This window comes from Camelus dromedarius, chromosome 19 (genome assembly GCF_036321535.1).
Source record: "Camelus dromedarius isolate mCamDro1 chromosome 19, mCamDro1.pat, whole genome shotgun sequence".
NCBI classification, from domain to species: Eukaryota; Metazoa; Chordata; class Mammalia; order Artiodactyla; family Camelidae; genus Camelus; species Camelus dromedarius.
The window spans coordinates 33,990,621-34,016,218 of record NC_087454.1 but is presented as its reverse complement, the minus strand read 5'-3'; the positions used below and the strand labels follow the sequence as shown (position 1 = coordinate 34,016,218).

The window sequence follows — 25,598 nt, the reverse complement described above, 5'->3', positions numbered from 1 at the left end:
GCTGTCCACTCACCTTGCCTTTCTGTGAAGTTGAGAGGGACCACCTTGTTTTCTGCCCCCAAAATGGACTTTTTCTTTTTGCTCCAAAGGAGACAATCTGGACTTAGAAAAACTGATTAAGTAGGGCCAGCTGTATGCATTTTCCACCCATATTGAAACAGCCAAAGCCCATACACAAGATCTCATCCTGAAAGACCTAAGCATTCCAATTCTGGGCTTATGGAAACCGTTGCCTCTAATTACTTTAATAACCTTCTGTGTGCGGTATATTGAGGAAGTTTTATGGCAAGGAAAGCAGATTTGCAGAGGTTCACAGGATGAGTTTTTCAAAGAGCTTTAGCAGAAAAGATTGATTCTCAGGTATTAGAAATGAATATTAGGATAAATCATGTGCAGAATATTTGTGTTTAGAATGAGAAGGGTTCTAGTCGAAATATTAACTGAGAATTCAAACATTTCATGTTCTCCTCTGTCTCCTGAGGACCAGGGGAAAAAAAACCCCACAAGAGTCCTTTTATGCTCTTCCTTCTCTCCCCTGAAGCTGGATATTTAATATATGTTCAGAGACAAGGATATATCATATGAGAATAGCAAAGATGCCTTGTCCACCAGCAATGGGTTAGAATGCTGTAACACACACCTGTGAATCTCAGTTGCTTAAAAAAATATAAAAAGTTTTATTTCTTGCTTACAGTCCTTGTTTATCTCTGTTTGGCAGGGACCCAGGCTGAGAAACCAGCCTTCTTCTTGTACTTTTCTGGTCGCTGTCTCAGGGACAAACTTGGAACTCTTAGAGCAGGGGTAGGCAAACATTTTCTGCAAAGGGCCAGATAGTAAGTATTTTCAACTTTTCAGGCCATAGAGTTTCTATCACAGTGACTCCTCTCTGCTCTTGCGGTGCAAAATCAGAGTTTACAATAGTTTACGGCACGTAAACAGATGAATACGGGCTGTTTTCCAGTAAAACTTTATTGACATCAGTAGCCTGTGGCCTGGAGTTTGCCAACTCTTTCAATTAAGTTGCTTGGCCCCAAAGGGACGCTCGTTACCTCTGCTCAATGACTAATGACTAACTAATGATTTTGCTCAACCCGAGAGGACGGGGGAAGAACCAGCCTGTCACTTCCTGAGCTTTACGCACAAACATGGAAAATGATGAAGCTGAGCAGTTATTTCCACAACTCGACAAGGCTGGATTAAGCCTACTGATCTTTTACTTTCTTTACCCTCTGTGTTTTCTCTTTAACTCGGAAGCCCTGACTTTGTAAGGTGCAGTGTTCATTTGTGTTTAAGCGGCAGCAGAAGTGGCCAGTCAGTCAGAGAGCATGCTGCTCAGCTGTTTACACAGCCTTGGTGGCCACGTTGGGGACGGGTAGCTGGCCTTCTCCCTCACGGGAAACCTTTGCCTTTGGGGATCCTAACGTGAGTCGGGACATGCACTCTGGAAGCAGATCTTGGGAAGAGATTTGGAAATAGGAAGGGAGACGTTTTATCAGATGACATTCGTCAACAGTGAAGTTACCTAGGGGGCCAGTTTCTGGGAAGTTTCCTGGATGTCGCAGTGCAGCCGGGACACAGGGAGCGATGACAACATGGGGTCTTCAGTTCATCTGACTCTAGAGCGAGTCTCACTCAAACCTGCTGTACTCCAGAATGATATCACTTCCCATATTTGGATTTCTAGCAAAACCCACCTTCTTCCCCAAATCCCAACCAACCCCACTCTGCTCCCTCCTGGTTCACCACTGTTTTGTAAAGTCAGATGGTTCCGCACCTTCAGTGGACTCCCGTCTTTCAGGATTCATTGGGCACCACTCTAAGAACAAAGCTTAAAGAGGCCATTTGTTTTTTACATGGTTCAGTTCATTAAAATATCTGACTTTTCTCCATAGGAATAGTTTGACTAGTTATAGAGAAATGTGTGCTCAAGTGGGTCTGCCAATTGAAACAGAGACACTAGGAGCCTATTAAAGAGGTAGGAGGCTCTTATGCATTGAATGTCTGTTCATATTGATTGTGATCCATACCCTGTAGAATTTTAAGGCAGTTTCTTGCATGTTATCACACAGCGAAACACCTTGGTAAACCATTTAAATAATTACGTTTCAAATTGATAAAAGCAGAGCAAGATGTAGGCCTGAACTAAGACCTGTTAGTTGGGGAGAGCGCTCGACCTTCCTTCTCATCGGTGACGCTTCTGTTGACTGTGAGAAGACTCGAAAGGCAAAGGCTACTTGACCACAGCAAAGACACCACTTCAAACAGAGTGAGGATAACCTACGTCTTAAAGAAAGTATTTCCAATGTCCAGATGATGCTTTTTTCCTCTTAAAAAGTTTTTTTTTTTTTTGATTGAAATATAGTCGACTTATAATGTTGTGTTAGTTTCTGGTGTATAGCATAGTGATTCAGTCATACTATATATATATATATATAATATATATATATATATATATATATGTATGTGTGTATTCTTTTTCATATTCTTTTGGGTTATTACAAGATGTTGACTATCATTCCCTGTGCTGTACAGTAGGACCTCGTTGTTTATCTATTTTATATATAGTAGTGTGGATCTGCTAATCCCGAACGCCCAATTTAACTCCCTGCTCCTTTCCCCCTTGGTAATCCTAAATTTCTCTTCTTTGTCTGTGAGTCTAAAAATAATGACACAAATGAACTTATTCACAAAACAGAAACAGACGATATTTTTATTTAAAGTAGTGTTGTCCGATACCTTGAAATTAATTGTAATTGACTTAAATGAAGGTGTTACTATGGTTTCCCTCGAAAGGATTTTAATTTCATTTCCCAGATTAGCTGCCAGTAGCAAGCTGTCATAGACTGTTTCTAGAGAGATTATTATCCAAGTTTCTTTGGACTAATAATAATAATGGTAATGACAGTACTGCTTATTATGTCCCAGGCATCGTCCTGAGCCTTTTAAAATGCATTTAATTGTCACAGCTGCCTTATGAACTTGATACCATCCCATTTTCCTTCCCACTTTGCAAAGGAGGAAACTGAGGCTCAGCGAAGTTAAGTTACTTGCTTTAGATCACATAGGGAGTCAGTAGCCAGGCCAGGATTTGAACTGAGGCAGTTTGCACCAGGATCCATATAAATAACCAGAAGTCTGTAGGAATAACCACTGTCCTATAACATCTTTCACAGCTGGGATAGTGGGATTGGCATTGAGATGCCGGTGGAGGATCAGCATGATTTAAGGACTTAGAAACAACCAACCTGTGTCATGGAGGGAAATCTACACTCTTTTTGTGCTTATCTGAAATGGCCACACACTCACAGGATAGAGGCAACTTCATTTCCTGGGTCTGTGGAGATCCAGGGAAAATGCTCACAAGCTTGCTTTCAGCAACTGTCTGGTGCAGAGATTTTTCCTTCTGGAACGAAGGGAATGTGAAAGAAAAGGAAGCACTCAGAGGCTTCAGTTTGCTTTCGACAGGTAATCAGTGAGCTGCTTCATTGCTGTCACCGCTCCTCCCTCCCACCTGATCTGTCCTCGGAAACACTTTGCTCTACCTGAGTTCCCGTACGTGACCGTCTCTCCTTGCCAAGAAGATTAATATAAAGTATCAGCCCGGGTTTTGTATTCCCAGCCCAGATCTTTATCTCAGAATAAAAGTAGGGAATTGATCTCTCGTGAGTCATGGGCACTGAGGATCTGGGAACACTTCCCCGGCAGGGAGAGTTGGCAGAAATAGTCCTGGTGGGTTTCGAGTTTATTTGACTAATTCTTTCACCGCCTGTCAAACGCAGCTCCTTTTGTTTAGGTAACAGAACAAGCTGTTTCCTCTGCCATTTCTCCACTGAGCAGTAGAGGCACTTGTGGCGAACACACATTACTGCTAACTGTTATGATGTTTGCTGTCAAATTCATTTATTTATACAACTGCTGGAAAAAGCCCGCGGCCCATAAGCAGCCTTGAAAGATTTCAGAGTCATGGGGTGGGGTCATGAGAGGAGGGGAGAAAGAAGTCTCCACTGGTTATGAGAAAGGAGCTGACACAGGAAACGGTCACATATGGTGCAGATTTATTGCGTCCGGGGTTTCCCATTGCAATCTCATTACAGCCACAGCTCAGACCTGGGCACGGCTCCGCCACATCCATTTCAGGTTTGGCGTCCAGCTGAATTACTGCTCCAGCTCCACACGGAGGACTGGAGAGGTGATGAGTTTATCATTCCGGGGACAGAGTGTGCCTGGATTGTATTTGTAAAGAATGCTGTTGGCTGCCCCTTCCTTGAATCTAACCCACAGACATCACTGTTCATAGCTGGCAGGCAGGTTTGCTAGCAAAAAAAAAAAAAAAAAAAAAAAAGGATATTGAGGTGGAGTCAGGGTACAGAGTATGACAAAAGGAATGAAGGGAAGAGGTAAGATGAGGTGAAAGGGAAACTAGCTTGAATTTTGCAGATTTTATTTACTTTTTGATGAGTGGGAAAAAAATAGGTGTCCTGCGTATGGACGCATGTCTGCGTGCATGTGCGGGTGTGGATGTGTGTATTTCTTTCTTACCCATCTTTTCTAAAAACATAGATGCTTATGCCTGCATTTTGGCATCTTCTTCACCTGTAACTTGTCTCTTTCAACATTGTTTGTTGTGTGTGTTTGCAGCACTCACAGGTGCTGTTTCAGATGGTGACGACGAGGCAAATGTTGCTATTTTGAGATGAGGATAGTGCCAAAAAAGGCGAGAGGCGAGTGCAAAGCATTTTAAAAACTACGCCTTTTTAAAATTATGACCAATGTAACAGTTTATATGTATTAGCACGTGTGTTCCCAACTCTGCACATACATCAATGCATTTCATCCTGGACCATCAGCCCAGGGACTGGGAACTATTCTCAGTCACTCTTGCAGATGAGTTAACCATGTCAGAGAGAGGATACGTAACTTGCCGGTGATTTTGCAGCTAGACAGTGGTGCAGCCTGGACGCAGCATGGATTCCTCTGACTGGAAAACCTGATCTTTCATCCCCTAAACTGGACTTTCCGAACTTGCATTTACTTTGGCTGTTTTTGACGTGGTAGTCAGAGAATAAAAATCATAATTGAGACCATACTTACTATGTTTGCAGGTCAGCTCATAATGCAACCAAATAACAAAAAAAGCAGAAAAATACTTTCTAAGCTACTGATTTCAAAATATAGGTGATTAGTATTTCAACATAGTGAGACAATACAGCATAGTCTTCTGGAAATTGTTTGAATGGACTTTCATCACCAAAAATAAGATTTTTTTTTAAATTAAAAAAAAAAAGGAAAAATGGTTGACTCAGAAGGGTCTATTTAATATAAACCTGCCCCGCCTCCCTCACCTTCATTACCACTTCATCACTAAATTTCATCTCCTGATCATTTTTTCCCCCTCAAAGCAACACTTTTATAAAAAGGGAAGAAATATTTCAAAATACTCCCTGAGAGGACTTAGTAAAAACAGAAGGGCCTTTCACAGAGAACTTACGGGCATCCTTGCCTGTAATGGTTGGCCTTAGGTAGTTTCCATTTTTCTCAGATTGGTTTGGAAATCTATTCCCATGGAAAGTAGACCCAAGTTCAAGAACTTTGGTGAGATTGCTCACAAAACGATGACAGAGCCTAGAACCTACAGCTCCTGAAGTCCATCAGCCCATTCCCCCTGGACGTGTGTAGGACCACTGAGCGGTTTCCCTTCCTGTGTAATATCTTCATCCGTTTAGAGCTGTCTTCATGCTGGAGTTTCTCTTTTCAACATACCTCTTAACTCCCAGCCTAGGGGGTCATTTCCTCAGGCCGACCGCCAGTGAGGGTTCTGTCTTCCTCACTAAGACGATGCCAGGGGAGACCCAGCCTCCCTGCCGCCGCCTGACAGTTTGTGAAAGTCAGCCTGGAACACTCCGTAGACCTTGAAGATCGATAATTCTAGACTCCAAGTTAGCAAGGTCGCATTTTTTTGTCCTTTGTATTGAATCTTTTATGCACAAGAACATCACTCTCCATTTACCTGCACCTTATGAATATTACACATGCTCAATTTTTGAAGTTTTAAGAAATAGTTTTTAGCTTGAATTCCCCATTCCAAAAAGAGAAGACAGCTTTTCTCTCTTATTTCTAATAATGACCCAAATATATTTTCTTTGATATTTCTTTCCAGGATTTCAGCTACTCCGTTTGCATATTTAGGAGCACAGCTTTGAGATTTTGGAGTTACACTCTTCATAGCCTGAGGGTCTGTGGCAACATGCATAACTGGGGATAAATTCAACCTGTCTTCACTTGATTTGATCTGTGGCCATTTATATTTGTTAAATTAGAAATAATGAGGTGTAAATGTTGTTTGACAGAAAAGACTTGTAAGTGATTTCTTCTCATTTCTTGAAAATAAGAGAATGATTATATATTTTGTTTTTGTCAAAATCTACTATACTTTAGTGTACCATGAATTGTGAAATCTATCACAAAATGGCTAAAAAAAGTTACCGAGGGAAATGGTGGTGTTAACCTCGAGGAAAAAAAAAACATTAATGTTGATGTATTTCATTCAATTTCAAACATAAATTTTTCTCTTTTGCTGAAAAGGGGAAGATGGAAGGATTCTCTGTGCCTTTGAGTCAAAACATTTATTCTCAAAATACTGTTTTCTTTCCTTCTGATCCATTTTTCTAAATAACGGATAGAAGTTGTTTCTTTTTTTTTTTCCTTCCTTTTCTTTTAATTTTTTTTCCCAGCAAAGACGACCCCTTTGGCATATTTTCTTTTCAAATGTGAAATGAGGTGGAAAATCCTCATTTCACGACAGGAAGGACAAATATTGACACAAAGTTAATATTTGTTAGGACCCTGGAAGCAACCTGAGTATACGTCCACACACTCACACACACACCCCCACCCACCATCCTCTGTCCCTCCTCCTGCACGAGACGTATGTTTCTTGGTTTTGACGTTTATGGTTTCCCATCCAGGGAACGACATACGTGGACTGTATGTCGTACTGTATGTCTGGGATGTTTTAGGATATTTTAGGATGTTTAAGTACACATAAAACAAGTGCTTGTGTGCGCACATGCACACACAAATACAACCTGCTTAATCTCATTTCCCCCATTTAGCAAGGAGCTTCTGGACTTTATCACCGGCTTGTCCATCTTGAACGCATTCGCATACGCCAAGCCAATACTTCTGGTCACTCGGCATTTATTAAGTCCTGTCCACTCTTGCCTCCTGGAGGGGGATGCCCTGGGGTGACCGCGGGGCTGCCCCGCCAGGCTGTTACTTTATTCACATTGATTATAAAAGTCAGCTGTGGCCAGACCTTGCTTTTTTTTTTTTTTTTTTTTTTACTTCTTTCTTTTCCTTGCCTTCTCTCAGTCCCTCTTACAAGCACCCCTGCCTGGATTTTCATGAGGAAATAATCAGATTAGGCCTTTCACGGTGAGTTCATATGGAGTTCTCTTTCTCCAGTGGGCTACTAACCGAATAAACGTGTTTAGTGGTAAATTGTAAACGACATTATGATTACCAAAGCCAGCGTGGGTTTCATTTAAAAGTGATCAGCATGGCAGGCCACAAAAATTGTGACTGGCAGAGAAGGCCATTTGGAGAAGTGGGAAAAGGAAAGACAAAAACAAGTGAGAAAGATAATCATTACTCAAAACGAAACCTTCCCCCAGCTGAGAGAGGCAGGCAGGAGGCAGAGAAACCCAGAGAAAGAAAACATGGACTGCTAGTTAGAAGGGCAGCTAGGCTGTCCCTGTGGGCGCCCAAGACACCTTTGCACTCTCAGCACCCACCACACCTAAATGTTCACGACATGTTCTGTGAGGTTACAGATGACGCTGAGGGAAAGTTGCCCTGGAGACACTGTGGTTCTTATGTCACGTGTTTGTTTTCCTTGATTTTCTAGGCACATTCAGAGAAGAGCAGAAATGCACATACCGACCCCCGATACAAGGCTACATCTGCAAACAGACCGACCATGTGATCTTAATTCTTGAAAGTGATGAAGCCACCTGGACCACGCAGACTTTCTATCCAGTTGTGTCTGTGACTAGTGGTTTCGTTGACACCTTCAGTAGCATAAATGCCAACACTCCCTGCTCCACTTCAGGGTCTGTGTTGAGTTTCTATTCCATCCTACCCACCAAGGAAATCAGCAAGGTCTGCTTTGTGGATCAGACTCCTCAAGCTTTGCGTTTTTTTCTATTGGGGAACAAAAGTACCTCCAAGCTCCTCTTGGCTGTGTTCTACCATGAACTCCAGAGCCCCCGTGTTTTCTTAGGGGAAAGATTCATTCCACCCACTCTGCGTCAGTCAACTTCTTCACTGCTGAATGAGTCTATTGGTTCCAACTATTTCAGCATCCTGGATAACCTCTTGTATGTTGTCCTGCAAGGAGAGGAGCCCATTGAAATACGCTCAGGTGTTTCCATTCACTTGGCCCTCACTGTGATGTTTTCAGCCCTAGAAGAAGGCTGGGAAATCATGATCCTTGAAAGACTAACTGACTTCTTGCAGGTGAGCCAAGACCAGATCAGAATTCTTCATGAGATGCCTGGGGATGAAGCAACATTAAAGGCCATCGCTGACAGTAGAGCCAAGAGAAAGCGCACATGTCCGATGGTGACTTGTGCCAATCTTGATAGAGTTGGTCAGCGTAGACCTCTCATGACGGAAGAGAGCTCATATCGGGTCCTGCCACCAACCACTGTGGAAACTCTCTCAAAAGTGGTGGTCATTGAAATTGGAGATCTGCCAACAGTACAGAGCCCTGGACTGACTCCATCCTTATCCAGTAACAAATTACAGAGTTTGGCTCACCAGGTTATCAGCGCTCAACAGACTGGAGTCCTGGAGAGTGTTCTGAATACGACTATCGGGGCCTTACTGGTGACTCAGTCAAAGGGAGTCACTGGCTATGGGTAAGTACGGATTATAAAAACGTCTAGATGAGTGCTGATTTCTTGGATGCATATTGCAAATGGTGGTCTCCTGACACTGAATCACTTAACCTGTCTGCTTCTTAAGGTAAGAAGAAAAACTTCAAGAGCCATTTATAGACTTAACGTCTCAATTTTTAAATCCATTGTTAAATCTGTCACCTTCATGGTGATTCTGTTTCCCGGGTGGCTGAAGATGTTACATTTTGGTACTTTACAGTGAGAAGCATGGAGGAAGAGGCTTTTATGAAGCAACTTGTTTTCAATTATTTGTGCATTCATTTATTCATGCAATGAATGTAAGCAGTGGGCTAGACTCCGGGTTGCTAAGGTGAAACTGATACGACTTGTGCCTTATGGGGCAAAAACACTACCTATCACATTTGCATAGAGCTTTGAGCTGAAAGTTGAGTACTTGGCAGGAGTGATGATAATTCTGCCAGCAGGGAGTGGGGAAGGGATTTATATTTAGGAAAACTTGGGAGGGACAACCAGGAGTTTACCAAGATAAAACAGTGAACCAGATTGGGTTTTATTTAACCTAAGATTATAAATCCCTGAAAAGATGTCAAACTGTGTGAGACAGGAGCATATAATGCTGCCAACTATGTTTACGGCACAGACCCGTGTAGGATTTGTAATAGACTTTCTGCTATGTTGTTCTGACTTTCCAAGTTTGCATTTTGATGTATGTTCAACATGCATTTACCTGAATAGTTCCCTGAGCCTAGTAAATGAAGTACATGAAGTACGCAATCAGGGAAGGCAAGTATAAATTGCTCTCATTTTTGTAGCTCGTGTTAGCCGAGGGATGACCTGACCAGCCCAAGTTCATCTGAGACACCTGTCATGAGGTCAAGGCTGAGTCCCAACGTCCAATTTTTAGCAGATGCAAAAGAACCAGGAACAACATCCCGGCCTGAGAGACCATATAAATTTGTCACAATGCTTAGGAAACATATATAAAAGTAACCATATCACACATGCCTTCTGCTAAGTTGTAGAGGACTCAAGATGGACAAACTTGGATAGTCCCAGCAAACCTGTCACCACCACTGGAAAAATAAACACAAACCCATGCACATTTTGAGTTGATATTGGGTCCCTGATGTAGGTCAAAATATCTGGATTCTGAGCTATATTTCTCAATAAAATTTTAGAACATTCATATTCTTTCATATTGCTCTGTTACTGCTTTTTTCATTGTATTTTGTGGTAGTGATAATAAATAAGCAATGAATATTTAATGGGTGTTAATTACCTTCTATGCAATCATCTCCAGTAGATGTGAGATTCACTCTAATATAAAAAGTAAAACAAAAAGAGGCACCTTCACATTTTGAGGCATATTCAACTAGTCCATTGATTGCCTTTCTATACATAGAGCACCGTATCCATATGAAAGCGTAGCTGGTGTTTTTGCATCATCATTTACCTGTCTTTGGTATGTGTCTTCCTTATGGTACATGAATATGTATGGAAGTTATGAAAAGAAAACTCAAACAATTTTTTTTTCCAGGTTCTGGTTGATTGGGAATTGTTAGCTTAGACTTAAAAATTACTCCTGGTTATATGATTGCTCAGAACCTGTTAAATCTTGGATATTTTTGCCAACCGCCGAATCTTCACCATGTTATTGATATAATTATGATATTCCGCAGGATGATATAAAAATCAGGAATCTGAAACAGAAATGATACTAATGTATCTTAGCTTACATTTAAATATACTCTCCTTTAGCTCAATTTCATTTAAATCCCACTGAGTTCTTAAACACATATTCTATGTATGGATGACCAGAGAGAAACAGGGCCAGTCCATTACTGAATTTTATTTGGATTTTTACAGCACTGAGCTTTGTTAATAGATCATTCTTCCAAAATGACTGATTTTTACATTGTATGTTACAAAAAAAAAAAAAAAGACTTAGTGATTATTTAGCTTTTAACCAGAAGGAGAAAAAAGTCAAAGAGTGAAGACAATGGTGGTAAAGCAGAGGAAACCCACCAGAGAGAATGGACCCAGCACAAGGTTAGGCACACACACGCATATGGGTGGGGGATGTCAGTCTATCATGAGCTTCCGGGAAAAGATCTCCTTTATCGCCCACCATCCGTCCTAGCCATCGTGCTTTCACTTGCGACTCATTTCTGATTTAATATGAAACTGCTCAAAGCATGTATATCATAGCATCGATCTTCTGTTGGGATGTGTCACAGCCCCCATCTCTCTCTGTTCTTCTAGTATTTTTAAGAGAGGTTTCCTAGACATAAAGCAGAAAGCAAATCTTCTTAAGCTAAGGAAAGGCTGCTTCTTAAGTATATCTGAATAAATCTCTGCAGAATGAGAAATGCCACGTCCTAAGGGATTTAATGAGAACTAGCAAGTTTTCCCATGGTCCTAAGAATTGCACAGTAGGGTAAACAGCCCCGAAGCCTTGTGCAGGCCCCAGGGCCAGCCCTGTTTCTTTCAACTTTGATCAGTGTCAACTGGAACTTCCATTGAATGCACTGGAGAGCCATCAACAAGCTAATGAGTTGACCTTGAGATGCAGAAATTAGGCTGGGGACACAAGCCTTTCAGGGGAAACACATAGGATGTTCTTGAGACGCTCGTTCTTGTTAATTTCATGGAGTTGCATGCCTTTCAACAAATTGAGGCCATATTGGAATTTTACTTATCAAGGGGGTTACTACCTGCTTTCAAAAAGTGACCAGCTTCTGCTTTGTGGGGAGAAATGGAGGGCTATCTACTTTGTGATTAGATAATACACAGTGACTTGGCCTCTCCTGGTCTTCAACCAGGAGGCATCCAGACTTAACATCCTCTGTGTGGCGAGGTCAGTTCCATGAGCCTGTTTTCCATCTTCCAAAACTTCAATGGCCTCTCCTCTCCTCTCCTGCCTTCTTTATCCTTATTGATTTCCACCATTTTTAACTCATTTCTGTTCTTTTAAGTAATTTCAGTGGAGTTAGGAGGGAACAGAGATAAACATATGCTCAATCTGCCCTTTTAAAACTTGGGGTTCCAAAAAAAAAATAAAACCTGAGGTTCCCCATAGGAACCTTTTTTTGTTTGTTTTTTTAATATTCTGCCTTTTATCTGGAATCCTGAGAGGACACATTTTATATTACTTCCCTTCCTTTCAGTAGAACCTTGATTTTTACTCTCGAGTTTCTTTCCGTCCTGTATTTTCTTCTTCTCCCTCCCTTTTTCCTGCTTCATATTAAAAAAAAAATCCCTTTAAATAATACTCTTTGTCATATAGAAAATGTAAATATATCTATATCTTTTATGGAACAATAGCTACTGAAATGCTAAAGCTATCTGTGGTTGGCAGTATTTCTAAAATAGCCACCCAAAGGGGGGCTGCCCTGAACCCAGGAACCTATGACTATGACCAGATAGCATTTCTATGAAGACACTGTGTTAAGATGGAGAAAATGCTCAGGGTTATCAAGGGAGGGGCAGTTAAACACAGGAGCCCTTAAAAGAGGAGAGCTTTCTCCTGCTGTGGCAGAAGAAGGAGGCAGAAGAGGAAGGCAGGGAGATTGTTCCAGGGGTGAGAAGGAAGGGAAGGGTCACTGCTTTTAGAATGGAAGGGACCCCATGAGAAGAAAATCAGATGGATGTTATCAGTAGAGAGTGGACCTTGGCTGACAGCCAGCAAGGAAACAGGGATCTCTGTTCCACAGCCACAAGGACATGCATTCTAGCAATGATCGATTCGAGTCTGGAAGTGGATTCTTCCTGAGAACCCCTACTTAAGCAGTGAACTCAGCCAAGCTTGTCTGGACTCTTGACCCACAACCTGAAGATAATAGATTCGTGATATTTGTAAGCCACTAAGTTTGTGCCGTTTTGTTGTGCAGCCATAGAAAACTCACATGCTATCTCACAGAAATCTGTTTTTTTATGACATTGCCATGAACGTTGGACCCTAAAAACAGTCATAGGGAAGGTGAGCATGGCTCTGCGGGGTATATATCTGTGTATTTTTGTACCCGTTGCATTGGTAGCGTTTTAAGTTTTCTCACTCTGTGTAAGTAGCAGCTTGTCAAACTGACTTGGTAAAGGGAAGAAATCTAGGAGAGCCCATCGGTGAGACGAGTCTGTGTAGGTGACACTCAGGATCATTTAGCATCTTCTCTGGTGCAACCTCTCCCTGCCCCCTGGGCACCTGCTTTCTAGGAAACAGCTGTTTGGGAGCTGCTCCTCCCAAGACCAGTGGAACGTTCATCCCAGAAGGGTGAGCATTTCAGATCAGGCAGATGCAGAAGCAAGAGTTGGGGTGAATAGCGGTTGACCTCTGAACTGAGCCATTTCCTGTATTTCCTTGATCTTTCTCTTTTAGCTTGCACTTAAACATCGAAGGGAAAAAAAAAAATTCTTCCACATCCCTGACTGGGTGTTGGAAGCTGTTAAATAGTGGTTAAAACTGGGAGGATGGGAGGGAACTTTCCTTCCCCATTTTTTAGAGTTTGGCTGTAGGTCCTTCTGCCTGCAGGCTACGGTCACATTAGCCGTTGGAAATTGGATAACGACAGCACAATGACAAATCCAGGTTGCTTGCAATAAGTTGCTAATCCCTTTGCTTTAATATCGCAGCAGCGTATAATGATGTTTGGACATCACTCCAGTTTACTGACGACCCCACTGGGGCTGGCAATAGAACCGTACAACTGTCTAACAAGGCGTCAGGTGACCCCCGTCGTCACAGCAACGGACACTGGAATCTAATCTGCCCTCCATCCCTTCTAGCACCCAATAACGCCTAGATTATATAAGTGGCCCATCATTGCTTGGTAACTTGAATCAATTAACGTTAATTCGCACAATGCTATGATGTATTGTGATCACTTTCATTTCAGGGAAGGGGGAGAAATTGCCATAAGTCACCTAAAATGAGGTTGTCTGTGGTGCCGAGGTATTAATTGGGTGTCCATATTAAATGCAAAAGGAGCCCCATCGTGAAAGGAAAGTGGATGAGTGACTCTCCTGGCTGCTATTGACCTATCAGAAGAAGACAGTGCCCTTTTCCTTTGCTTTTATCTATTACAGTTTTCCCTATTGCGTGTCAAGTTGATGTATTATAAAAAATTCATTTGGTGACCTTTCACCCCCTTAGCAGATTAAACAATTTCACTTCGATGGCATCATTAACAGGACCCTGCATTTAATGATGATTTCTCTAAAAGGCCACGGAGATTCGATTTTAAGCTAACAGATTTATTGCACTATTATAACATATCGTAAAAAACTGTACCACCTACGGTCAGGTTTTAGGATAGAAACTGCTTAAGAGTTTATGGGGAGCTTAAAGTGGTATTACCTTGGGATATGCTGTAGCAGCAAGTCTCTGACCTCCAGTGAGATGCTGTTTACATTTAATAAGAGATGTTTGCTCACAATAAACTTTAAAGTGTGTCAGGGACGGGCCTCTTAGCAAGCGTTCAGGCAGTGGCTCCCACCCTTTCGTCTCTAGACATCAATGTACTTATGTCAGTGTCTTTGATGGAGTCGTTCGGTTTCTTTAACCCACACAGCCAGCCCCGCATCCTGTCCGCATCAGAAAGCATTTAAGAAATAGGCTAGGAGAGAAATAGGATCCTGTAACAATGTTAGCATTTTCCAATAACCTGGGAGCCGTAGAAGCATAGAATTAATAGCATGGATTTTTAAAATCTGGTTTAAATTTTTTCTTAAAAAAGGAAAAAAAAAAAGGAGCCTTACCCACTCAGGCTAAGCAAACTAATAAAGGATGATCAGGCTAGTGTATGCTGAATTCCCAGTGAGTGATTCTAGCAGAGGGCAGCTGGCAGATGACCAAAGGGGGTTCCTGGGACCACACATGCCCACTCTCCCCTCGTTTTCCAGAATGCTCGGGGGAGAAGGAGCTTGCTTCCCACAGAAACGTCACTGTTTGTGAGCCTCTGCATTTGTTCTTCCACAATTTCCCTTAAAGATTAGGGAATAACGTAGTTGAATCACAAGCATTTAACTGAGGGTCAGGTAGGCTACTTTTTTTTTTAAGTCAAAGCCTTGTTAGATTTGACCTAGGATGTTTTAAGGGTCGGGTAATATATGTGATATATGATGTCTATAGACTTCCATTTAATTGCTAAAAACCTATTGCGTGCCTCTGAAGTGTAATACACAGTAGGCTTAATGGAACAACAGGTTTATCATCTATAATGTCCTTTTAATAAAGCTAACTTGGTCTGCAAAAATACTAAAGCTCGGGGGAAAAAAAGATGTTTTGAGGTATGAGCTATGTAACCGTTTTATTTTCCTTTATGTTTTCCTCGCTAAGTCGCATCAGCAATGAATGTGCTCAGAAGAGGTGAGAAACAGTGCAGCACCAGAGCTCAGCCATACCCTTCCTCTTTGTAAGACCTTTGGCAAATTACGTAAGCCTTTTTGGACCGCAGTTTCTTCATGTGTAAATAAGGGTACCTACGTCAGGGTGTCATGTTAAACATATGCGTTTATAAGTGGAAAGTGTAGAATAGCACCTGGTAGAGGGCAAGTGATCAGCATATATTCATTATAAACACATATGATTCTCCCTGAGGGCTTCACTCAATTAAAATAAATTAATCAGTTCATGCCTCAGTTATCGAACCTCCTGAGTGCAAGCATGCTGTGGAGGATGTGAATGTGAAAGGGCTGTTGTGAGATTAAATGAGCTATTCCGTGGGAAACAGTGCTGCGGGGGGCGGACGGTTGCTCCCAGGCGTCTCTTCCTGATTCTTGTTGGTGACGCCATCTTGGTACCACGGAATCACCATGGTGAACGTATCTACACCACGGAAAGGGGTGACCTCTAAAGTCAGGGTCTTTGAGGAGGGAGCTGGTCTACCATCATACTTTGAACGTATCACGACCTAAGTATTTCAGTCTGGTAAGTTGCCTCATCGAGGCTTTTTTTGAGAAATGGTATTAATAAATCATGATGCAAATGTAAGCTCACGATACATGCTTCTCCCACCCCCTAACCCCCTCCCCATATACACCTATAAAATAAATGTAGAATTATTCTTTGGTTATAAGGTCATGTTTGCTATACAGTGTATTTTTTTTAAGGAATTCGTTCATTCATTCATTCAACAAGTATTTATTAAATTCTTTTTTTGGATCCTACCCCCCAAAATGAAATAAATTCTTTTTTTTGGTGGGGGGGGATAATTAGGTTTATTTATTTATTTATTTTTAGTGGAGGAACTGGGGATTGACCCCAGGACCTTGGTTGGGCATGCTGAGCACATGCTCTCCCACTGAGCTACACCCTCCCTCGGATACAGTGTATAATTTAGTTTCTCAGAACAAAGGCAGATGCAGATCTCTTCACCGGGAATCATGAGTGACGGAAATAGCTACAGCAGTGATATGATATCTGTAATTTTATGCATGTATTCCTTTTTTTTTTTCCTTTTAATATGTGCCAGAAATACAAGCAGTTTTAAACCTGGAAACTGGATGTATGTCCGCCCCTCTGCTCTTTCGGTCCTGGTCCAGCCTTCCGATGGAGAAGTGGGAAAGGAACTTGGAGTCCAACCTGAGCTCGTTTTCCTGGATCAGCAGGTAACTTGTGCACAGGGAGCAATCTTTATGTCCAGCCGGGTACCCGTCGTGCGCAGCGCTGTTTCAGATTCTGCCGTCATCATGATACACGGGTCCGCCGAGAGCCCACCGTGGGCCGTTTGCTGCGCTTACAACACCTGACTACTTCCGTCACTCTCCTTCCACTTCCTATGAAGGTCCAGTGTTTGATCAAGGGTAGAAATACAATTCTGATGCTTTTTCTCCCCCAGCAAATTCTTAAAGTCGGTTTCACGTATCTTCTCCGAAATCTAGCCTTTTCCAAAGTGCTATGTCTCTAACTGAAGGAGTAATTTCATATGTTAATGAAGGACTTTATAACGTCACATCTGCATTATGGTTTTATGTTACTTTAAATGATTTCTCTTGTGCGTGGTTAAGTACATCCTCCACGAGAGGATTCTGTGCTTAACTCTAATTTCAGGTCCATGCCTTCGCTTCTGTTTCATCTTTTCTATATTTACTGGAGTCATGGTCGGGGGGGAGATAGTGAAATATAATAGTTAAATCAGCTTTCCACTCTTTATTTTAAAAATGTGTCCCCTGACATGCATGGCGAGGGACGAAGTCCGTGCCGCTGAGGTCCCTGCTTTTGACCTGGTCTGGCCCTCACCCGGCTTTTTCCTGCTTCCTCCTCCTAATCTTTCCTTCCTTATTAACCTTCCACCCAGAATGCCACTCTCCTTCTCTGTAAACCAAGCTTCCCTTTCTGCCCTTTGCTGCCCTGCCCCGACTTCTGCTGCAATAATTTCCCTTCTCTCCTCCCCATAAGCTAACTTGATGTATTCCTCTTAACATGAGAAAGAAAAAGTTATTTTTTTCCTTTGTTTATTTCTCCTGAATATGTGCTTTATAAGAGTTTCTGTCTGAATCCTCTTCTGTTTTGGATGACTTCACAAAATTCTCTTCTTGGTGGAACTTTTTCTTTCTTTCTGTTTCCAGAATCAGAGAGTCGAGTCCCTTGGGGCCCCGTCAGAGCCTTGGGCTGTTTCTGTTTCCCTGGAAGGAGCACCAGATTCTGTGCTGAGAGGTAGGTATCTGTGACATTCGGAGACTGCTCCAACTGCTTCTGCACAAAAATGTTTGCAGCCATTGGGAATTCATGGCAAGGTAAGGAATGCTCAGTCTCTTCCACAATTTGAAAGACGTCTCCTTTACCCCCGGTCTACAATGCCAGCAGCTGCAAAAAGGAACATCAGGTTGGCAGGAAAAGCTTAAGGAACCGTCTGGTCCCCTCCCTCCCCTGGCATGGTGAGGAGCTTTTTGTCACACTGGTATCTTCAATATGTGTAAGGAGCAGGACAGGACCCTCTAAGACAAATAATGCTCTGGAACAGTATCAGGTCACAGGTGCATGTGGTTTATGTGGGAGAACAGAGACACTTGCTCTCAACGTTATGAAGAATAAACGTGACGGCGGATGCAAAGCACCTGGCCCACAGCAGACCCTGAGAGTTCACCTCATCACCTTTCTTTGCCCTCTGTTACCTGCCTGTTCAGTCCCACGACCACTGCTAGCTTCATTTAACATCCCCCGAGCTTGTGCATATGGCAGTTAAAAACCCCCATTCTGTTCTTTGCTTCTGTAAATTTGACTTGTTTAGACACTTCATATACATGAAATTATACAGCCCCTGTCCTTCTGTGACTGGCTGATTTCACTGAGCTTCACGTCCTCAAGATTCATCTATGCTGTCATGTATTTCAGAATGTCTTTTTTTAAGGCTGAGTAGTATTCCATCGTGTATATATATATATATATATATACACCTGTTGATCTGTTGGTGGACATGTAGATTGTTTACATATGTTGGCAACAAATAAATAGCACTGCAACAAATATGGGGGTGCAGACAATTCTTTGAGATCCTGATTTCAATTATTTTGGATAAATACCTAGAAGTGTGCTTGCTGGATCATATAGGAGTATGTCTGTTTTTTTCTTTGTTTGGATTTAGATGACTGTTCTCAGCTTTAATCAGAGTTCTAATTCACAATAAATTATAGTTTGAGTAATTGCTTGTATAAACAACTTTTGTTGTATCTAGGGAAATTTTTTTTCATTTTCATATTCTTTTTCATTAAAGGTTGTTACAGGATACTGAACAAAGTTCCCTGTGCTATACACGAGAAACTTTTTTAAAAATCTATTTTATATATAGTGGCTAACATTTGTAAATCTCAAACTCCTAAATTTAGATCTTCCCACCCCTTTTCCCCAGTAACCATAAGATTGTTTACTATGTCTGTGAGTCTGTTTCTGTTTTGTAGATGAGTTCATAGTGTCCTTTTTTTTTTCATAGTGTGTCTACTTTTAATGTTGTGAGGAATCTCCAAACTGTTTTCCATTGAGGTGACACCATTTTCCATTCCCAACGAAAGTGTATAAAAGTTCCATTTTCTCTACATCCTCACTAACACTTGTTTATTTTGGTGTTTTTTATAATAGCTATCCTGAGAGGTGTGAGATGCTGTATCATTGTGGTTTTGACTTGTATTTCCTTGATGACTAGTGATGTTGAACATCTTTACATATGGCCAGTTGGCCATTCATAGGTCTTTGGAGAAACATCTAAGTCTTTAGCTTATTTTTTAATCAGGTTATTAGTTTTGTTTTTGTTTTTGCTACTGAGGTGTAAGAATTCACTGTCTATTTCAGAAACTAACCCCTTATCAGATATTTGGCTTGGAAACATTTTCTACCATTCTGTGGGTTTGCTTCACTCTGTTGATTGTTTGCCTTGCTAGGCAGAAGCTTTTTGATTTGACGTAATCCCACGTGTCTAATTTTGCTTAAGATGTCCATGCTGCACAACGTGATCTGCAGATTCAGTGCAATCTCTCTCAAAATCTCAATAGCATTTCTTACAGAAGTAAGAAAAACAATTCTAAAATTGAAATGGAACTCCAAAGGATCCCAAATAGCCAAAACTATCTTGAAAAATAAGAACAAAACTGGAGGCATTACACTTCCTGACTTCAAAATATATTACAAAACTATAGTAATTAAAACAATATGATACTGGCATAAAGACAGACTTACAGACCAATGGAACAGAATAGAGAGCTCAGAAATAAATCTATGCACATGTAGCCAACAAGAGAACGAAGAATCCACAATGGGGAAAGGATTGTCTCTTCAACAAATGGTGTTGGGGAAACAGAATATTCACATGCAAAAGAATGAAATTTGACCCTTGTTTTATACCATACAGAAAAATCTACTCAGAATGGATTAAAGTCTTAAACATAAGACATGAAACTAAAACTCCTGGAAGAAATACAGAGGAAAAGCTTCTTGACATTGGTCTTGGCAATGATTTCATAGACAGGACGTCAAAAACACAGGCAGCCAAAACAAAATTGGAGGATTTCTTGATAACTCTTTTAAAAAGATCAGCTTACGGGATTTATTATACACTTCATGGACTGGTTAGGACATTTCCATTGGCTTTGGGTTTTCTGTAATGTCCTTTATAAACATGTAAATGACTCATCTACCAGTTCAGACATCAGCCTTTCTGTGCAATTATTGGTTTTCAAAAAGAAGCCATGATTTTACGGTTATTTCTTGCTATACCCTGGCTGTGAGTCTAAACTCGTTCACATGCCTCCTGTAAAGTATATAAAATGTATAGGAACCAGTCCATCATAGGAGTTCATGGTGGCTCTGCTCTCATAACCTAATCACCCCCTTAAAGGTACCACCTTCAAATACCATTACACTGGAGATGAGTTTCCAACATTCGAATTTTGGAAAGACACGTTCAGTCCATCGTGATACCTTACCCATCCTTTATAGATTATTCATACTCCATGTCTTACCCACACTTCATATCCTTAGTCCTACTCTGTACCTTCCCTGTACTCTAGACTCTGCCCACAATTTCTACTCTATCACTTTCCCTTACCCAGGACCGTGTTCATACCCCGTGCCTTACCCATATTCTTTTTTATAAAATATTGTAGTAAAATATATGTAACATAAAACTTGCTATCTTAATTGATTTTACCTGTACAGTTCGGTCATTCATATTCCTCCCCTTACTCATATTTTACACTCTTGCCCATACTCGATATCTCCCCACCCTTCATACGTTACCCACACTCAGTACCTCACCAGTACTCCATGCCTTTCCCACACCCCGTACCTCACTCCTCTACCGTACTTTACTGAGGCTCGATACTTTACTGTGCCCCACTCCTGACACATACTCCCCCAAATTATTCCTTATTTTCCTCTCAGTTATCCCACAGCTATCACCACTGATAAGCTTAAAATTGCACTGGATCATGCCAAATGAATGAGACATGAATCCATTTGTTACTTTCTTCTATTGACACCAAGTCACGCTCAAGCCCGCTGACTCCCCCGGATCAGTGTTGGATGGAACAGTGTCCTCATTGTCCTCGTTAGGAGATTCAATGAGAATGAATGAGAAGTGGGCTGAGATTGCCTTCTGTACACACATTTTTGTGTATGTGAGTGTCATGAAGTGGGAAAAATATCTTGGGTCGTTTTCTTTTTAGAATACTCACATCACCAAACACCCTATTTCATGACTGAAAGTATCTCTTGAAGCCATCATGAAATATTTCTCCTTAACTTAAAAGGAATAGAACTAAGACCAATTGGCATGGATTACCTAACTTATTCTGAGTACTTCCTGCAGAAAAATAAATTAACAATGACAAAACCCTATCTATAGGTCTAGCCTATATCTTTTATTCTGCAATTTAACTTCATGTTCTTTTGTTTCAGTAGATCCTCTTCAGTTAAAAAAAAAAAAGGTTATAACCTATTAACCAAAAATGGATTTATATACTCAAAGACAATTATTTAGGATCCTTCAGACACTTTGATACTTAACTGTATATACTATAGATCTTAGTTGCAGAAAAAAATATGTTCTTAATATTAAAAATAATTGTCTCAGCGTTAATGATGGAACAGTTTGCTAGCGTGTACAGCTAAGGTTAAGAGACATAGTTGTGGGGGAGAATTGGGGCTGAAAAGGCATTTCAGAAACCCTGTACCCTACGGAAACACATTCAGGTAGCATTCCCTAGTAAGCCATGTAGTCAGTTTCAATCTTGTGTCAAGTCCGACACCTTGTCTCATGCTAGGTTCCCTCAGCCAGTACACGGTTCATACCAGCTCGATCAGAGAGGCTGTCAGTGACATTTGTCTCTTTTACAATTACCATTCCAGAGATATGATGAACCCCGGAGTAATGTACTGTACTTGGCAGCAACTGCCTCAGCTTTTGGGCACATATGCTTCAAATCTGAGAATATCATAGATATATATGGGAATCTTCGTCGAGATCTCTGAGGCAAGCTGGTATTTAACGCAAAAGTAAACCCATTTGGAGCTAAAGTACTTTCCATTAGGCAGTTTGGCGGCTGTTCTACGAGGCTGACTCACTGTGCTTGCCGGACACATTTCGATTAAATGCTGCTTTGTATTCCTCCAAAGATGGGAACAATAAGGACGTTTGTCAAAGGGAAAACTGCAGCAAACGATTTCATGTTGAACATCTGTACTCCGCAGTTCATTGTTTGTAAGAGTTTATTGACCATAATTTTGATGCATATAGGTTTTAAAGAGTATAAACTGCATTTATCTTGGGCGCCTCACATTTATTTGAGTCTTGGCTTATTTATTTCCATTTTTCTGGGCATTTTTATTTATTTGGGGACTCTGAAGAGATGAAGGAAAAGATGTTTCTGAAAAAGGAAATTTTAGTTAGCTCTGCAAAATTGATGAGGAAAGACGATGTTTTTTTCCCAAAAGAAAGATTGAGCAATTGAATTGAAAAATGTAACACTATGCATATTATATCTTTATGATACCTTTCAGCCTGAAAGATCTCAAACAGATTTTTTTAAACTTTAGGACCGCTCTCCTCACTCACTGTCCAGCATACCCATCATCGTGACATTTTTTCAGAGTGAAATTAACAGCAGCTGCTAATTAGCAAAGTAATTTGAGGGTAGTGGAGTCAGGAGATTAATTCATGGTGTTGTGACTGTGAGCCAGAGCTAAGTTCCCTTCTTTCAACTTCATAAATGGATAGCCTATTGTTAGAAGTCAGAAGACCTCCTTTTTGCATTTTATGCAGGGACATCATAGCCCAGAGAATCCAAGTCGCCAAACAGGGTAGCCTGTATCAGTCCTGACTTGATACATTGCAGTGGTCCTGATCTAACTCTGCCACCACGTAACCTACAGATCCCTTGAATGGAAGAGAGGCAGAGCCTAGAAATTGATCACTTAGAAAGAGAACAGACTTTCTTTCTTGAGAGACATTTAATAATAAAATAGTCAATATATAGTAATGGTTCAGAATACAGACTTTGAAATCAGGCAGATTTGAGCTATAATCCCCACACCAAATCCTTTAACCTTTCATCAGCCTATTTCCTAGTCTTTAGATTATAGATACTAGCATATTGTATAGGGTTGTGCGGTTTGTTTACGATGCGGTGTACAAAGCACAGTGTCTGGCATAGTGAGCATTCAACCTACATGAGCTGTTAGTATTAATATTATTCTATCTTGGATTACTTGGTTCCAGGACTTGTCTAGGAGAAGCCTGATGGGTTTAGTAACCTCTTTAATTAATTTTTTTTTTATTGTCCAATTGCCTCTCTACAGAGAAGTCTTGAAGAAATTGCTCTTGTGTGGGTAACCAACATTCACTTTTTGTCTTTGTGTTTGTCTGTAGGCTGTACTCGGGCAGAAACCCAAGACGGTTATGTGAGCTTCTCCAACTTGGCAGTTTTGATCCCCGGATCAAATTGGCACTTTATTTTCACTGTCACTTCCCCTCCAGGTAATTTCAGCACAGTGTATTTTTATTATCTGTGTCTTTAAAAAAAAAATATATATATATAGCCTTTTCTTTATAATGGGAATAGCTCCTACCATGAATAAGAAGTCATTGTAGTTTAGAGAAAAAAATTCACATAGTTATGTCATTAAGGTGTGAGAAGCAAGAACACGTAGAAATTAAGCCTCAGAACTGAGTCCTAGTAAACAAGACTCCAAAGTACATTTTCCTCTAGTTGTTAAAATTTACTTTGAATGTTTTGCTTTTGTTTTTCTATGACATTGGATGGAATTTGGTTGAGTATTAATTTAATTTTTTTAATTTATAGGGAAGAGAGTCATGAGGTATTGAGTATCATGAAATCTTGTCCTCAGTCTTGCCCTCCTCATCCCTGTGTCCTGCCCCCCAACCCTGTAAGGGTGACTATACCCATTAAAAACCCTGGTACTTTAGAAGTCTGGGTATAAGGTGGATGTAAATTGCTTATATGATCCAGCTTTTCTTGACAAAACATTAAAAAGAAACCTTCTCCCTTCTGAAGCATTGTTGGCAAATTTTGCTTCATTAGAGGGTGATAAGGTTCAAAAGTTTGTAGTTGCTAACCTGTTAATTAAACGTCACAGCCATGTGGGCCTGTGCAAAATACTACTTTCCTGTTTCCATGAAGGAAAGAGCCCAGGCCTCACCCTGCAGAGGAGTGGCAAGAGTCCAATTTTGGACACCCTTTTTAAAAAGATTGCACTGTGATATAGACATTGAGTTACCACTTGAAAGAAAGATGATTTAAATGTTGCATCCACTATTGTGATTTACCAGAAAAAAAAAAAAAGCCTCCTTGCGTAAGAGAGCATCTAAAAGAATTCTAAAAGTGCATCACGTTTGAACTGAGAAGTATATATTTATAATCAATTATTAATTTGAATCAGGGAAATTAGTCTGATACTTAGGACATGCAGCTGTGGAAAGCAGTTAATGCACAGCTGTGATAGCGCAAAGTTTTATAAAATAACACTAGAACAATCATGAGCGGATTTAAACGTCTTAGATACTGGAAATGGAGAAGGAAATGAAATGTTTTGATGTGACGTATCTGAAGCCCAACAACAAATATTTAATTAAGGCAGAAGATTAGTTCTCCTGCATGAAATTTAAATTCAAACCACCAGTATACTTTTCAAAAAGTTAAAAATATGTCTCTCGTGAAAATATAAAATGAGTGCTTGTCAACAAGTTATTTAACCCATTAATGAGGGAAACAGGAGGTTGGGAAAGCTTACAGATCCCTTAGCCTGGAAAGGACTGCTGAAATCCATTCCCCAAAATGGATACAGGCCATCAAACTGTAACCTTTGAGGTTGCATGTCTACAAACATCATTGCATCTTTACTAGACGAAAATCATTTGCAGCTTACTGATCTCCAAAAAATTCTCAACGCTGGTCCCTAAATATTAAGTCAAACAAAATGTGTTGCAGAGAATTTGATAAACCTTGGGTGGGCCTGTTTACAAACGCTCCAGGATGACATTGACAAGAGCTGTAATCAACGTCTATGAAGTTGTCCTAAAGTATGAAACGTGTTCAGTGTCTTTGACCACAAGACTCCCAAGGATGTATTTTTGTTTTTCTGTTTGCTTGTTTGATGATTCTGGTAAATTATTTTTTAAAATCTTCATATTTATTTTTTAAATTTTTATTGAGGTATAGTTGATTTACAGTGTGGTTTACAAAAGTCACATGGTTCACTCACCAATTCACCCAAGTTTCGTCTCAGAGGTCACCTCCTCAGAGAGCCCTTCTCTGCCTCACTCTGCACCACTGTTCCAGCCCTGCTCCCATCTCCAGCCATTCTCTGTCTGTCTGTCTGTCTTCTCCATGTTCTCATCACTGCCTGACGCCAGAGTACCTGTGCATTCACTTGTTCATCTACTGCCTGCCTGCCTGCTCTATCCCACATTAAAACCCAAGTCCCCAAAGGGACAGGAATTCTACTTAGTTCAATGTTACATTCTCAGGATGTTAAAAAACCGGTACATCATAGGCACAAATAAATATTTGTTTCTGAATAAGTGAGTATACTGAAATTATGTCTAAGATTGCATTTCTTAAGAAGGTTCTGCTGCTAAAAATCTTTAAAAACTGGTGGTCTCCACCCTTAGATCCAGGTGACCCCTCCAGCTTATAAACTTCATGCTGGACTTCAGCCTCTCTGTCGGCACTTCC

At 40.8% G+C, this 25,598-nt stretch overlaps 1 protein-coding gene across 8 annotated transcripts in view; it reads left to right on the top strand.

Moving 5' to 3' along the window:
* The window catches only part of PKHD1 (PKHD1 ciliary IPT domain containing fibrocystin/polyductin), a 368,588-nt gene that overhangs the window by 324,673 nt on the left and 18,317 nt on the right, over positions 1–25,598 (top strand). For 7 of the 8 annotated variants that reach the window (XM_064476570.1, XM_031434550.2, XM_064476573.1 and 4 more), the window contains 4 exons: positions 7,907–8,921; positions 16,388–16,523; positions 17,484–17,571; positions 23,273–23,380. In XM_064476570.1, coding sequence (XP_064332640.1) covers positions 7,907–8,921; positions 16,388–16,523; positions 17,484–17,571; positions 23,273–23,380 — 1,347 coding nt within the window. Of the gene's footprint in view, positions 1–7,906; positions 8,922–9,733; positions 10,071–16,387; positions 16,524–17,483; positions 17,572–23,272; positions 23,381–25,598 lie in introns of those variants that run through there. The other variant, XM_064476576.1, reaches the window with a different exon arrangement.